Source organism: Alosa alosa, chromosome 17 (assembly GCF_017589495.1).
Source record: "Alosa alosa isolate M-15738 ecotype Scorff River chromosome 17, AALO_Geno_1.1, whole genome shotgun sequence".
Taxonomy (NCBI): Eukaryota; Metazoa; Chordata; class Actinopteri; order Clupeiformes; family Clupeidae; genus Alosa; species Alosa alosa.
The window spans coordinates 31275643-31293307 of NC_063205.1; the positions used below are offsets into that span (position 1 = coordinate 31275643).

Genomic DNA, 17665 nt, shown 5'->3' on the forward strand with positions numbered 1-17665 from the left:
CCCGCCCCAACTGTGGCGCAACTGGCTGGGGCACCTGCACTGTACGTCGGCGACCCGGGTTCAATTCCCGCCCCGTGGTCCTTTCCGGATCCCACCCCTGCTCTCTCTCCCATTCGCTTCCTGTCACTCTCCACTGTCACTATCACTAAAGGCATAAAAAGGTAAAAAAAAAAAATATATATATCAAAAAAAAAAAAAGATGTCGAGTTTAATTGGAGTAAATGCTCGGCAGGCCGGATTACAGTGCGTGGCGGGCCGTAGTTTGGACACCCTTCGGCTTAGTCAAAGCAATTTTGTCTTCAGATATTTTTTTTTTGCATAAATTCACCAGGGGTTGGAATAGCTTGAAAGACAGACCATGCTCTGCGATGAATGCGCACATGCGTATTTTCAAGTCACACACACGGTCAGTTATTGATGCCGGTACATCAGCTGTGGTTGTAGCTCCCGGTAAACGCGTTGTGTGTGAGAGAGCACGAACAGCTGCTCTGTGAGCGGGGTCTGATTAATGTCGTGGAAGCACTTTTTTGCCGCTAGTTGTATATACTAGCTTTCTCGAGCACAGAGTGCGGTTCTCTCAACTTTTTACACCAGCTACTAAAAGGCTTACTGTCCTTCCCTATCTCTTCTATCCATGCCGAGCGCCATTTATTTTTTAATCTTTTATCAACTAGGAGGGCATCTTCCCCAGGATTCATGAATCTACTCATCTTACTCTCCTTCGATGTGACGTCTCTCTACTCGGGCATCTACGCAGAGCAATAGTGAAAACATAGGACTCGATTGAAGCATGTTTTCCCCAGACCCGCCCCATTCTACTTCTGATTGGCATTGGCAGACGAACGCATATGTAACGGAGGCGGACTGTGCTAGCGTGCTAGTTGCCCGTGTAAATCCTCACAGCCCTAACCTTAAGAACGCTTCTAACCGCTGAGTTGGGAGCCTGGGCTTTTAGCTCAGTGGAGCCACTTTGCCAGTGTGTGTCGAGGTGGCGGGTTTGAGGGCCCGTGAGCGGCGGACAAATTATGACCTCTGTTACACATACACTCGAAAGCGATGGGGATGATATCGAAAGCCTTTTTTAAAATATAAGATTTTTTTTTTTTTCAGCCAAACGCTGAACGCCGGAAATCCGGCACGGTGCCGGAATACTTTAATCCCTGCAGTGGGATCAACATAATTTTGACGTCACACTGGCTCATGTAGTGACCACTATATCAAGTATACTGGGCCCTTGAAAAGTAACTTCTTACTTCAGGCCATATGGACCATGAACACTAACTTCCAATCAATGCTTTCATTCACTTTTTATTACTATTATTCATACCTAGATAGATAGATAGATAGATAGATAGATTTTTGTTTCTCTTTATTGACATTTGTCGCAACCCCATTTCACTGATATAGTACACAATTATGCATGTGACAAATAAATCTTACTTTCAAACTTGATAACAGTTGAGTCATCACACAGTAAAACTACTCACTCTGGAGACCTGTGGTATATTTTGGGAGGAGTTCACTTCTCTGCCATTGACAGAATTGCCACCAAATAGGTCATCAATCTAATGATGAAAGAGATTCTTAATATCCTGAAAACTACAGAAGATTATGCAATGCTTGACAGATATAGCAACAGTAAATAAGAGAGGCAGGACTTGATCTGTGATCTGCCCGTCACAGTTAGCAATTTCTCGAAAATGTACAATAGTTGCATTTTACATTGTTTTTTTACTTACAATATGACACTATGATTAAAATGACTATACACTAACTATACTTACCTCTCTCACTTGATTTGTGGTATTGGATGCACTGTTGGACTCTGCTGACTGGTTCATCTGGCTTGAGATATTGAGGCTCCTAAAAAGAAATGTGATTAATTTTCAGTACAAACATTTTCCTACACAGAGCATGAATCAAAGCACGCATGTTTGTTCCAGATCCACGACATTCACCAGTCAACAACAGTCGCCATGACACCTCAGTATTCAGAAATACTGTTTTCTATTTCCGGCTGCAGTTGCGTTGTATTGATTTTAATGTGACGGTAGACAGTGCTTGACATATCCTAAGCCATGTAAAAGCAAACTTTAGATTGATGGTTACTAGACAATCATACTTGCAAGCTATAAGGCTTGGTGTAATCATACAGAAGGGAAGCCTAAACAGATATATCTGTTTAGCATATCTTGGATAGGCCTGCAACCGCCTTCGTTTTGAATAGTGATGCACCAATACCATTTATATTCAAACCGAGTATGAGTATTTACATGTGTTTACTTTCCAGTACTGATTAGGCTAGCATAAAAATGCAATGAATTAGAACACCGGTTTTATTTTCAATTCTGCTTTGTCTAAGCCTAAAAGTAAATAATAATGAATATCAAAATATGTAATAGCAGGCTATTTCAAATTGAAATGTCTCACTGCCTCCACGTTATCGCTCCCTGGTCACTAAAATCAGCCAAGTCACCAAAAGACTATAGACCCTTGTAAAAGTGGTGTGGGTCCTTTAAGTTAGACGTCCCTCCACAGAGCGCCGCATTCATGTTTCATGTTTACTTTTCGCTCAGCTCACACACAGGTGAAGCCACACTAGCCACCAGTGATGGGAATAATGGCGTTATAAATAACAGCGTTACTAATGGCGTTACATTTTCAGTAACGAGTAATCTAATTGATTACTCTTGCCATCTTAATAACGCCGGTACTGTTACTGCCAAAAATGCGGCACATTACTATAATTGAAGCTGTTTTTTTTTTCATCAGACCAAGATCTCTGAGCTGAGGCAAAGACCCTTTTAGCTGTTCTTCCTTGGTTAGTGGGCAGTGGGCACGAGACAAGCGCATAAATGCTGATGATTGGCTGAGGTTGAGTAAAATTTCATAGTAAGCCAATCAGAGGTAGAGTTGGGCGGGTGTTCGAAAGCACACAGTCGGACACACAACGAACAACACAAGCAAGTCAGTCAGTCAACGAAAAACAGGTAGGCTATGGCGAGCCCAAATAAACCAAAAGTAGCTTTCTCTAAATGGAAGTATAGCCATTACTTTCCCCTCCAAGAAATTAAAGGAACAAATGTAGCCTAATCATGAAATGCACATTATGCCCTGGGCAAAAGTGCCTATCCACGTCGGTGTCAAGTAGCCCAATTCAAACTTAGGCTACTCAAACATCTTTCAACGTCGCATGCTTCCACGAAATTAGTGGCCAAGACCAAGGAGAAGGAGACAGTGCCACAAAACCTAAGCAACTGAAGCTTGATTTTAAGGCCCCACCATATGTTTTGTCTCGGACCGAACTGAACAAACTGGTAGCCAGGAAGCCTATGTAGTGGAGGATATGCTGTTATCTACGGTTGAGTTGGACTCATTCAGGGCACTAGTTCTCGTTCAGCATGATGCGAACTTCTGGGTACCCAGATTAGGGCACTAGTTGCCAAAACATCGGTCAGAGGGAGAGGGTCAGAGGAGGGGTAGCCCTAGAAAGACGTTTTCGAACTAAATAGTCATTTGAGAAATCAAAAGTTCCAAAACATATATTGTGTTATTTGTATCGATCCACTATATAGGGCCTAAACATAATATCTACATACAAGGCATTCAATTTGAGGCAATTGTTTCACTTTGTCCCACAGCAACATTAAAATAGTTTAGATTGGTGTACATTGTTTCTGTTAATAATGTATTGTATTAAGTGTCCATTTCATTATAATATTCAGATTTATCTTAAATAATTGAACATGCACATGTATTTTAAGTTCCGTTAAAGAGGGGTGGAGGTGGGGTCACATTTGAGCATTTAAAAATTTACTTGAAACTAGTACTTTCTGAAGTAACTAGTTTCATTGCATGTAAATGCAATGGACTATTATCACTGTTCTTCTTAATATTATTATTCTTCTTCTTCTGACCAAATTTGACGTTTAAAGGCTCTAAAACCACTGAACCACTACAAAGGTCTTGTAACGGAGATTTGTCCTATGTTTTTTCACATTTGTGAACTTTATACTTTTTGAGATATTTACGATAAAAGAGCAATCAATTCCCATAGAGCTAACATTGATCGCCGTGGCGGCAACTTTTAGCGTTATGACGTGACGCTGCAAAAAATAAATAATGTCACGCATCTTGCGCCTCTCAAACTGGGCTATCAGGTAACCTACAGAGGAATTGAAATTATGAAATATGACCAAGGCATTAAAAAGCTGCTTGTTTGTCAGGATACTTTTTCACTGATTTATTTAAAAAAAAATAAGAGCTATGAGTGTGAATGTTATATATTCCATCCCACAAATTATGTTTTACTGGTTTATTTGACAAATAATCTATATGGATTTGCTCTATAAAGACCTTATGTCTGTTTGGGATTGTTTTGTGAGCCTGGGGTTGTTTTGAGAGCCTATTGATGTAGCCTATCTCAGAATAAAGGAATACTTCATATTACTCTAAACCACCGTCTGTAAATCAACTGTATACTACTGTCTACATTGCACTATATTTCTTGACCTGTCTCTGTATGTTTCATCACCGTTCTATACTTTGCCTCACATTGCAACACAGCTCAGATCTTTGGTTGCTATGAAGGCCAGTCGTTCTAAATGGATGGTTGCTATGGCCAAAGGCCAGTTCTATCTCTGCCATTGTCAAGCGGGCATATAGTAGAATTCTGATTAACCTTATCTTATTTAAAACATCTCTATTTTACTTAGCCCACTTCCATACAGTGGGTCCCATTAAGAAGTGGCCACTTCCTGCACGCCACCGTGATTCACACAGCAGCATCATTAAATTAATCTGTCACCATAATGCCTATGCCTACGCTTGCAAAGAAAACATTTTAATTTGATTCACATAAAACGTTACATTTCATGTACATGTTGACAATGAGTAGGCTAGTTTTGGTTGTTGGTGGTGTTATTGCATCCCTTAGTTATGCCTACAATGCAAGTTCCCTTAAGCTGTCACAGACGTGGTGCTACTGTACTTTTAGGGCTAAAGTGCTTCGTGAATTACTGTTAGTAAAAAAATAGCAGTCCTAAAGTTACATTGCGATCGGCACGAGTGCAAGCATCTCATATCAAATGACCATGGCATTACGCTAAACAACATAAATCCCAATTAGCAACATACATCTCCTCCCTATAGCTAGCCACACAAGAAATGAATGATACTAAATCTCTGCTTAGCATGCTTCTCCGCTAGCATTCTAATAACAGTAGGGGCACATTTATGTTGACCACTACAACATGACTCATTATGTCTGTAACGTTAACTGTATAAAAACGCTTACTTTCATAAAGGACGACACCATCCAGCATGGAAACCGATATTTTAGGTTCTTGGCCACAAACTCAAAACGTGTCTCTCTGAAGCCCTGTTCTAGAATCTTTGCTCTGAAGGCTGTGTTGCTAGGCGACATGTGGTGACGTGTGATTCCGAATGGATGTGTGTGGTTTGCAAGAATAAACAAGAAATAACATTTCCAATAATTTCCCATGATAAATTACATAATATTTGCACCTTCCTTACTTGTGAATCTCACACCGTATTTCAAGTAGGCTACACTAGTGAAATGTAATACAACGTTGCCACCTAGCGTTCAGATAGGTAGGCTATTTAACATTAACGTGACATTGCTTGTTTATTCTTTTCGTCAACTCCATGCTTTTAGGAAAACAATCTTTTTATCATAGTTCCCCTCTTCAACGAAAGCGATTACCAGCTCGCGTTTTGTAACAGAAATAGCTGTTTATTGTTTCTAGGTTTACAGAAACACCTATTCATATTAATACAGGAAATCAAGTTAACGCTGCCGACCACTGTTTGTCTATTACACGGCCCAGAATGCCTTGCATGTCTTTACAACAAAACAACCCAGTAAAACCTCATTTCCCGTAAATATATGAATTTGCATACTTGTAACATTTTTAACTAGATGTACCGCATAGCGGTACAAAATATGACCGCCGCTCAGTCCTGTACATCCGTTCCGCGAAAATAAATCACACTTCAATTTGTCTCCATATTTTACTCCATCCCCCACTCTTGAAACTTTTGTGTATGCTTGTTTGGCATGCCTGAGTGTGTGTGTGCGGCTGAGCAGAAAGTACCCTACTGGTGCTGAAAAGGTGAATAGATTGTAGAATAGCCAAAGAAGATGTAGAATTGTTATAAAACCTTTAAAATCTCTAAACAATCACAAGTAGGGCAGTTCATCACAGTTCATCCATTGTAACTGGATTGATGAAAGGTCACTTACACCTGTAGGCTACATTGTATTTGGGAAAAGCAAAAGGTATCAGCATAATGTTATTTATTTATTTATTTTTTATGTATTTATAAACAAAAACATCTCTGTCAGTTCCATGCCGTTTTCAACAGCTATCAAAAACAAAGGTCATTTTTGGATGGATGGATTTTTTGTGAATGTTTCTTCTTCTACATAAGATTTTAGTCATCTTTAGTTCATGTAATACTTTATTGTCAATGCACAAATTAAGTAACAGTAGTCTGAAACGTTATTGTTAATGCACAAATTAAGTAACAGTAGCCTAGTCTGAAACGAAATGCTGTTTTACATCTAACCAGTGGTGCAAATAACTGACATGTCCAAATGGGCCTTGATGAAATGTGTCGCTAGACTGTTCATACACATTTTAACGGGCCAAAGTTGAAAAAGCTTTTGTCCGTTATTGTTAGTGCAAATATAGGCTGATTCATGTTCCCTTGCATTGTTTAACTGAGGTCCATGGCTAGTCTGGCTTTCATCAGACCAAGCTCAATCTTTTAAGAAATCAAAAAAGAAATAGCGGGCAGATCAGGCTGGGTTCACCCAGCCTAGTCCATAGGCACCCGATATTGTTTAATTTTCCGATTGAGATATACACGCTCTGGCTATTCTAAATGCAAAAATGCATCAGGGAGTTATGACAAAACGGTAACTAACAAACTAGATCCTAATAGAAAGTTGTTAGCTTCCCTAAGCTACAGGTAGGATTATAAGGTAGGCCTATTGACAACATAAATTGTCAATAGGCTATGCTAGCGACACAAATAAAATCTCCTTTGAAACCAATGGCTTACGCCTTACAGTATCAAGCCGGACTTAAACTGTCATATCGTGGCGAAAAGTTGTAATAACATTCACGCAGCTCCATGAGTCAAGGAAAGCGAATGAAGTAGCCACTTCTAAATGGGACCCACTACACAGTAGCTTAAGGTGTTTTGCTAAAGCAGCCATAATGAAATGAAGGTGTCATTGTTTGGATACTTCACACACACGTGCTTTTTAATTTCACAGACTACAACTACCAAGCTGTAATCAAAGCACATCGATTCCCCTCTCACACCTGCACGCACTTAAAACAAAATAAACAGGCGTCTCAGTCTCACGCATGTATAGGCAAAACTGTATCAGACCCGGTGTAGCGTTGGTAAATCTTCCATTGCACAGAATGATTTTGTAGCACGTGCAATAAATGACAGTCGAAAGATACAAACAGTGCTGCTATCAATTTGCTTAGGTATAACCGCATTTATAGTTTTCTACAAATGCAATCAATCAAATGCCTCCATCACTCAACCAACGCTAACGGTAACATTACCTAGGTCCTTATTGATATTACAAGATTAACGTACCTGCAGTAAAACCAAGCATGTCGAAACATCCTTAGATTTATTTCGGCTTCAAGAAGAAATGGGAATTACACTTCATGTGAACATCGTCCTATCCTTATTAGATGTTAAGCTGCGGTAAATTACAGTCCTTGTATGGAAGCGTCCATTGTTTTTTCCAACCCACTTTTAACTTCCAACAAAATTACGTCTCACTGCAACGATCATGCATCTAGTGGACAAACGACTACTTCTACCCAATACTGAAAATGCAGCCATGATGATGATGATGAATATTTATTTTGGCTTTCTTTTAATCCTACTGATTTTCATTTTTTTTTACCGGGGCAAATCACAAATGAGTGATTATGAGCCAGGTTGATGTGGGCCCTTGAGACCAACATACCATAAAAAGATTCACAGAGAACTGTGTCTGCCCCACCCTCCTTTCGGGGTCCAGTCCAGCGGGGGCTGCAGATGAAAACGAAAAATGACGGTTCCATGCTATCCATGTGGGGGTACATGCTCACCAAGTTTTGTGTACCCGGTCTTTCAGTGTCCCGAATCCTTGTTGGTGTCGTCACTAAATGTACACATAAATTATTTTATTGTAAGGCCCCCATGAGCGAAAGTACACAAAAACTTGGCATGCATTCAGAGGGTGTCATAATGATCCTACTCTTTTAATTTCGTGCAGTTTTGACCTTGTCAGCCAGAGATATTGAGATGAAAACACCTCATTTTTGCTTTTTTAATTTTTAACTAGGTGGCTATACATGAAATAAGTGGTAATGGGATGGGTTGACATGCCCCTTAAGACCAACATACAAAAAAAGGTGGACCTCCTAGGCCCTACGGTTCTCGAGATATTCACAGAAAACTGTCTCCGCCACCTACAGGCCAGTTGGTGTATAGTAACATAAATTAATTTATTGTGTGGCCCCCATGAACGGAATTCCACAAAACTTGGCGTGCATACATAGGGTGTCATAATGATCCTACACTTCCAATTTTGTGCAGTTTTGACTATGTTAGGTCACAGATACCTTCAATTACACCACCTCATTTTTTACTTTTTTTGTGTTTAACTAGGTGGCTATACATGAAATGAGTGGTTATGGAATGGATTGACATGGCCCCTTGAGATCAACATACAAAAAAAAATGGTCCTCCTAAACCCTACGGTTTTCGAGATATTCACAGAAAACTGTGTCTGCCCCTACCCTCCTTTCGGGGGTCCAATTCAGCCGAGGAGGGGCTACAGATCAAAACGAAAAACGATGGTTCCATGCTATCCATGTGGGGTTACATGTCCACCAAATTTTCGTGTACCCGGTCTTTCAGTGTCCCGGGAATCATTGACGGAAATTTGGGCATGCTAAAAAAAAAAAAAAAAAAATCTGACTAAACCTATATGGCGGCTTAAACAAGCGGCGGTCATAATAATACTCTCCCATCATGACATTTAACAATAAGGAAAATTTTTATTTGAATACCGTCAATGTGAAAACAACTCTATTATGTAAGCAATATATAGCTACTGTTCTCCTTGCTATTTCAGTTCGTAAGTCCATACTATCCCATGGCAGAGCAAGGATTTCCTGATTGGGCAAGGCTGCCTAGAGACATTGTGGCTCCCCAGAGAGATTGTGCATACTTGGAAGGCATTGTGATAGCAGTACAACTGCAAATGTGAAAGGTGATAGTTACCAAAATGGATGGGTGGTTTGCCAAATGATGGAAACTTTTAGAATATTTCTTTTTTTTTTTTTTAGCTTATGCACCCTCACACTGGAGTCCCCAGTTCATATACAAAATTTGGTATCGATATGTGACAGTGTTCCTGAGATATGGATCGACTTCCTGTTTCGAGCTTAGCCCCATTTCGTTTGGCTGTGACGGGCAAACGCTTTCGAAAATCAAAAATCCTTCTGGTAACCTGTGTGAGGCTTGGTCCAAGGATAATGTACGTCAAGTTTCATGGCGTTCGGACCAAATTTGTGACCTGTGAAAATGTAGTTTCACTTTCTGTTCAATCCAATATGGCGGACGAACGACACGCCCACCTGACGTCATCTTCGCGACCAACTTACACCGGTACTGACCGGACGCTTTAAAGTTGGAACGGTGTCTCTGTCTCAAAGGGCCTAGGCGCTAGGGCTGACAAAAAATTAGGGAGACGGGAAAAATAATAATAATAATAATAAAACTTAAGAAGAACAATAAGTGTGCTGCTTTGCAAGCACACTTAAATAGCCAAACTAAGAACTAATAACGTTACAGTAGTTCTAACGTTAGGGGAATAGTTAACGTTAGCACTTACCCTATCCTTTGATATTTATTATGTAAGGAAACCCACCTAATCAACGTTAATATGTCGTCAACTTTAAAGTGACCGGTTAGCTGTAGGTTTCGATAACGTTAGCTAACGACAATCAAACCTAACGTTGCTCCCAGCTAAGCACTGACGTTAACGTTACATTTGCTCACTAACCAGCAGCGTTTTAACTAACGTTAACCAGATAAAGTACGCATCATATTGTACGGATACTATCTGGCTCTTGATTAAATACACCTGTGGAAACGGACCATATGACCAAAGTATTGTTAAAACACACTACAGAAGTTGAGGTATAACGTTTGTGTTGTCAACATAGGCTACAGAGTATGTTTACTTGGCCTAGGCTAACGTTACTCATTTCTGCATTATTCTGGCCTATAAATTAAAGCGTAGCCTGGCACACAAATCAAGCTTCCAATGCAATGCAATGAAATACTATAGGCTAGTATATTTAACTACCATTACAGATTTATGGTGCAACAACCTCACTTAAATATCTAAGTTGTATTGAACAATTGTACACATTCCTTGTTTTTAATATAACTCTAACTCGTTTGCTTTTGTCTTTTAGGTTCCAGACCAGTGTGGTGATGACCGTGTATTACATTACGCATGTGCCTGTCTGTGTGCACATCCTGCCAACCATACGTCGCTGGCATTAACACTTACATTCATTCTTAAAAAACATGTGACCATATCTCAACATATCTCCACATACCTTTGAACTATACTGAGACGTAGATCTGAGATCTACACTGAGACATTCTGAGTATTATATTGTTACAGGAGGACTATGCTGACAACTATATGAAGCATGCATACATTTGAATCATACCTGTGCTGTGACATCTGTGAAACTTAGCTGTGCTGTTAGACCTGTTTTTAGACCTGAGCTGTGCTGTGTGAAAATTAAGATTCTAACCTAAGTTCTGTCTAAAACTGATCATCTGAAGGGCTAAATCTTCAATCTCCAGTTCAGAATTACCACTGATAAATAGATCTGTCTTAGGATAATATGATTGGCATTATCACGTTCTGTAAGAATGCAAATTCAGTAGACATCTGGTTTCTCCCTAATCATTATTGGGTAACTTTAAAATTGGTTTCAACAACTGTGTTTTTTTTTTACTTCAAGCTTACATTGGTTGTTAAGTGTTCATTAGTGTATTCTGTATTAAAACAAAGAATGTTGATCAATATTGAATTAACAATTTATGTTTACTGACTGTCATATACTCTAAGCTAACATCTAACCAAGTAAGTGGTTTTCAAGAATACTGTAAGTCTATGTAATCTGAATAATTATACAGTAAGTAATATAATGTTATAAACAGCAGCTTTTTTGCATAAACATGCAATGGTAATTCCCTGGAATTACATTTTCTAGTTACTTTTATAATTTGTAACTGATTAACTAATTTTAGTTACTTTTTGGAAGAAGTCACTGTAACTATTTACTTTTTAAAAGTAACTTGACCAAAACTGCTAGTCACCAAGTGTGAGCCATTTGCACTGATTAGGTGAGCTATACTGTAGTATCAATGGAGATCCATTTGTGTGAGGGTATAAGGCTGCGTACATTCTACACAGATCCATAAATCTTGCTAACTTTGATGTCAGTGGTGCAAGACTGAAATAAGCTCAGTGGCAGCACATTAAATCATAGCGGGTTCTAACGGTGTAATTATGTGGCATTGTTGTTTCCAGCAGATACCCAAAATGCTGCTACACATTTTTTTTTTTAAAAAAGTGGTGGGGGCATCTTCTACGCTAATTTCGTCAGCCATGCTGGTTGTAATATTGCAAGATCTCTTCACACCTCTAGTCATTACTCCAACATGGTCATTCGGTGCAAACAAATACATTTGTGTAAAAATTAAATTATAATTACACTACTGATCAAAAAATTAAAATAAGAATAATTACAACAGTATTTATATATAGATATATAAAAATGACTGGCACCTCTGTTGTTCCTGCATCACATGGAGCTGTTCCAGTTTGGTCTTGTGTTCGATCTCCATTTTGCCCAGCATATCCTTGATCACTGCCATGAATGAGTTGAACTGAAAGGGGCAAGGCAATTTTAATTACAGCACAGTAACACACATTAGCTCATCAAAACATTTTAAAAATGAACATATTAAACAACAAGAACAGGCTGAAAAAGGTAAAGATGGTGATAACAATAACAAATTGGCCTTAAGGCTCTCCATTTCTGAGTCTCTCTCCATTGAACTAAGAATATTATTACTAGACACCTTCAACCACCTCAGTTAGCCTTGCAACCATTTTGCATGCAGACTCTAGTTTGTTCAGTGCATTGTCAAACAGATTCAAGGGGACCGTAGTCATTAGGTGAGAGTGCTAAGAAAATGTGGGTGTTAAAGTTAAGTAAGTATAAGTATAGATACTCTTTTGATCCTGTGAGAGAAATTTGGTTTCTGCATTTATCTCATCTGTGAATTAGTAAAACACTCAGAGCACAGTGAACACACAGTGAGGTGAAGCACACAGTGAACACACAGTGAGGTGAAGCACACACTAACCCGGAGCAGTGAGCTGCCTGCTAAAGTGGCGCTTGGGGAGCAGTAAGAGGTTAGGTGCCTTGCTCAAGTGCACTTCAGCAACAGATGTTGGCATGGGAGAGCAGTGCTCAACCACTTCCCCCGCCCACATTTTTTCCTACCGGTCGGGAATCGAACCGGTAACCCTTCGATTTCGATGACATTTAGCTGATGTTTTTATTCAAAGTGATATGGACTTGCAACGGTAAGTATATTGTTATTTTATTATTATATTAACATAATAAAAGGCCCCAAGATCAACCCCTGGGGACAGCAAAGGTTTAGTATGTTGGTGATGAGGTATTGTTTGAAAGGGCAGTCAAGAAATTGTCTTGTAAGCAATCTGAGCAACTTGATAATGGCACCCAGTGGCCTCGACCAACGAGGGGCCTCCTAATAATAATAATAATAATAATAATAATAATAATAATAAACGGCCATGTCCGTATTCGTGGCATCATTACTCTGGAGCCAGCCGACCAAATAATAAACCTCTGAAGTACAAAAAAGAACCAAAACGCAATCTTTGTCCATATACTGTAAGGAGATCCAGGTGTTAATTGAAGCTAACTACCTATGTCAAGTTGCATTGCAAGTTAGCTCTGGGGTAGCAAATATCTAAGTTTGCCGTCTTAATGTACCGAAGATCACAGTACCCACTCGAAGGCAGAGGACAAAAGTGTGTTGAGCAAAATGTCTGCATTTCAGACTTCATTGTCCCCGCCAGAGTTTAACAGGTGCGATAATTAAAAAATCTCCATGTTATTTTCCCATAGGAAAAATCACTAGATACCGGATCTCAAAGATGGCAGCTTTTCTGTAGGCGAAATTCAGAGATCTATTGAGCACATCGCACTGCTCTACAATGACATCGGTGCAGGTGGAGCGAGGCCCCCTTTGTCTTCTCTTCTAAAGTGTAACAAAATCATAATAAATCCCAACGGGTGTAGAGGAGCTAGAGGAGAAGCTGAAACTGATTGACAAACTGAAAAACTCTGGAGATAACGTGGGTAGGTTAGAAGCAACGATATAACGAAAGACATGGATTCTTGTAACTGTCCATGAAAACAGAAGACATAGCAGGTAAATATCGTAGCAAATAGCCTGGTAATGAAACAGCTTTAAGAACATTTATTTCACTCGTCTTGCTGGAGTGAACGCAGAACATGGGCTGTTGCGCAAAGAAATGAATTAGTGTTCTGCATCTCCATTCGCCCTAGGCAGATGGGTCAGGCCCTTGAGTCGTGAATCTGCTCGAGGTTTCTATATATATATATATATATATATATATATATAAAAAAACTCTCCAATTCTTGGGAGTTTTTCCTCGCCCCTGTTACTCATGGGCCCTCTTTGAATGTTTTAACACTCTGAATTGAAATAATGTATACTGTAAGGTAGCCAATGCACACGTCACATGAGCCAGAGCTGCTTGTTCTGTAGGCTAAAGGTTTCTGTCCCTCCCAAACTGCATTAAAATAGTGTGTTTAGCAGCCAGAATTTCAAAAATCTTCTTTCCAGGTCCAATAAGTATAAGTATTTAAGTAAATATACTTTTTTGATCCTGTGAGGGAAATTTGGTGTCTGCATTTAACCCAATCGGTGAATTAGTGAAACACAAACAGCACACAGTGAACACACAGTGAGGTGAAGCACACACTAATCCCGGCACAGTGAGCTGCCTGCTTCAACGGTGGCGCTCGGGGAGCAGTGAGGGGTAAGGTGCCTTGCTCAAGGGCACTTCAGCCGCAGCCCACTGGTCGGGGCTCGAACCGGCAACCCTCCGGTTACAAGTCCAGAGTGCTAACCAGTGGGCCACGGCTGCCCCAATACCCTCAAATTCAAGGACCTAATGTGGCGAAACATTTTAAGTGAAAGCAAGGTTATATCGTATCACCTCGTCAGACCAAGTTGTGAGGATGTCATTTTACCCCCATATTGAGGGGGCACAAGACTTTGTTTTCTCAGCTAAACAACTTGAATGTCATGATATCACACAATGTCAGTCTATGGCGTATGACATGGTTGGCCCATGTCGATGCCCGTATGCCTTATAATCGTATGCCGATTCATGCCTTATAAATTGTCCATTTTCTGAAAGCTGATGTTGTAAAAAAATGTAATTTCACCCCTATGTTGAAGGAGCACAAGACTTTGTTTTCTCAGCTAAACAATTTCAGTATCAGAAGTGCACGCCATTTTGGCCAATTGAATATGACCCGGTTGGCATGTCGCCACCAGTATGCCACACATACTGGCCTATACCTATTCGGGCCATATAAATTATACATTTTCTGAAAGCTGATGATTTGAGGACTTCCTATCAACCCCTTATGGAGGGGGCACAAATTAAATATCATGAGTGCGTGCCATTTTGGCCTGTGATGTATGACACGATTGGCATTGTCGCTACCTATATGCCACAAAGACAATTCAAGATTCAAGATTGTCTTTATTACATGTCATTATATGGGTATAAGAGAGTAAAATTCTTGTGTTTGTGTTGCCCCTCAAAAAAATGTTTTAAAAAAAATAGTATGGTGTGTGTGTGTGTGTGTGTGGGGTTTGTTTTAGTACAAAGACTGCAGGCTCAGCTGTCTTTGTTTAATTTCCTGAAAGCTGATGCTGTGAGGATGTCATTCCACCCATATGTTGAAAAGGCACATCACTGTTTTTTTAGGAAAACAACTTGAATATCATTGAATATCAACTTCAGTGTGTATGTCATTTTTCGCCTATGCATTAGGACGCAATTGGCACATGTTACTAGCCTACTTGTATGCCAGAAAGACAACTCAGGCCATAAATTAAACATTTTCTAAAACCTTATCTTCAGGCAGCATATACAGTATGTACCTGCTAGAATAACTGGCACATGTTGCCCCCTGTATACCACAAGGACAATTTAGATCTAATATTTGTTTTTCTTATCTTTTTTTATTTCATTTTATCACTGTATTGAAGGGACAGAAGACCTAATTTTCTTGTGCACTCTAATAGGGATAATTGTGTATTATTTTTCATTATTTTATGCACTTTATTTACACCAACTTCATTGTGTCATGTAATGTACAGTCAACAGGCATTGATTGACACACTATTGGACAACTTTTTGACTGAGATTCTCTGGAATGCGGAGCGCAACTTCAAAAGATGTGCAAAGAGAAAACATTGCGGACTGGTGCCAAGACAACAACCTACTCCTAAATGTTACCAAGACTAAGGAGATGTTTATAGATTTTAGGCGTGATCAGCAGAAAGTTTACCAACCACTCCAGATCAACGACTCTCAGGTGGAAAGAGTAGAGAGTAAATATCTTGGTGTTTATATTTCTGAAGATCTGACTTGGACCCAACATGTTGATTCACTGGTGTGTCTTTCACCTCAGATGCCTAAAGTACTTTAGCAATTACTTAAGAACTTTTATAGAGCCACAATTGAAAGTATTATTACTGGGAAAATAACAGCTTGGTATGGAAACAACATTCAGCAAGACCATAAAGCCCTAAAGAGAATAGTGAGGTCAGCCAAACGTACCACCAGGAGTGCACTACCCAACCTAGAGGAAATATACATCAGGAGTGTAAAGTCCAGAGTAAAGAAAATCACCAGAGATCCCAGTCACCCCAACAACTGCCTCTTCTCTGCCCTACACTCTGGGAAACGTTACCGCTGCCTGAGGGCCAACACAGAGAGAATGCGGAAACGTTTTTATCCCCAAGCTATCCGGATTCTGAATGAGGACTGTAGCAGGAGCACAAGCATGTTGGAAACACCTCATGCACTCTAGACATTTCTTCTTCTTCTCTTCTACATATACTCTGTATAATTGTATGTGACAAATACATCTGAATTGAATTGAACTGAATTGAATATTGAGGGCTACAATTTTTCCTAATTACACTTAAGCATCAGACCCTACATTAACCAACCTACTTCAGTATCATATTAACGGTTTTCAGCAATAGCCTATGTTAACATTTTCTCAAAAATAATAATAGTGTTTTATTGGACAAATTCAGGGAACATACGTCTTTACGTAATTACCTATTTCAAGAATCTTTACCCTTTGTAACATTGTTTAGCCTACACTCACACTGTTACACATGAACTAAACATGGAGTAGCCTAGGCTATTTCTGTTTGTTATGCACTTTATTGAAATGTGCTGTAGACCTAGGCTACATTTTGCACACCTTCTCAATATGAAAAGTTCCTTATTTTCAACTGAACTCAAAGATATTGAATATAGGCTATATGAGTATTTTCTGTGTGTTATGCCCTTTATAATGTGTGTACATTTTGTGCATGCACTTCTGCTGTAGCATTTATTTCAGTTTATATTAGCTATATTTCTGAAGAATACATTGTGTTGCCTCAGGTCTGCTACACATCTTTTGAAACTTGATTTGAAATAACTTTAAGAAGTAGGTCTATTTGGTTAAGTTAATAAAGTAACTTGCTTTCATTTGAATCTCAATCAAGATACACTGGTAATTGCTTTATATTGTTAATATGGACTTCTGAAAAGTTCAAAAATGCAAAATAAAAAAAATGTAATCATGTGATAAAATATGCGATTAATCGCAATTAACTATAAAAATTCAGCGATTAATCACGATTAAAAAAAGATATCGTTTGACAGCCCTAATAATAATAATATACAATCTTGAATGTGTACAAAACACCTCACATCTCTTACCATCAACATATCAGTGACTTTTGAAAAGACAGCCCCTGGCACTACTTACAAGACTGAGGGGGAGATATGACTTGTGCATTGATGCAAAAAAAAAAAATATAATTACCTGGTTAAGGTTAAGATTGTTGTCAATGCTCAGTGAGATCAGATGAGGAAGGCTCTTAGAAGCTATATGCTCTTTTGGGATGCCCAGCTTCTTGTGTGTAAAGGTGCATTTGTAAATTCCTGTTGAAAATGATGACAGTCATATATTAGACGACGATGAAAAAAATAATAACTGTCATTCCATTCCAAAACAAATTCAACAACATTCCTGCTCTTGAAAGTGGTTTACACTAGCCTGGGTTTTCCCATGCTGCCTTACGGGCGCAATTTTATTCACGCTGCTAGGCAGTCTGGATTCCATGGAGCAAATTTTCGCCTCAGTTAGGGGAC

At 39.3% G+C, this 17665-nt stretch overlaps 1 protein-coding gene across 2 annotated transcripts in view; it reads right to left on the reverse strand.

Annotated features, from left to right (window-relative positions):
* The window catches only part of scyl2 (SCY1 like pseudokinase 2), a 97415-nt gene that overhangs the window by 25604 nt on the left and 54146 nt on the right, over window positions 1–17665 (reverse strand). For both annotated transcript variants that reach the window (XM_048267591.1, XM_048267590.1), the window contains 4 exons: window positions 17337–17455; window positions 11927–12027; window positions 1785–1863; window positions 1488–1565 (listed from right to left, as the gene is read on the reverse strand). In XM_048267591.1, the coding sequence (XP_048123548.1) occupies window positions 1488–1565; window positions 1785–1863; window positions 11927–12027; window positions 17337–17455 (377 nt within the window). The remainder of the gene's footprint in view (window positions 1–1487; window positions 1566–1784; window positions 1864–11926; window positions 12028–17336; window positions 17456–17665) is intronic.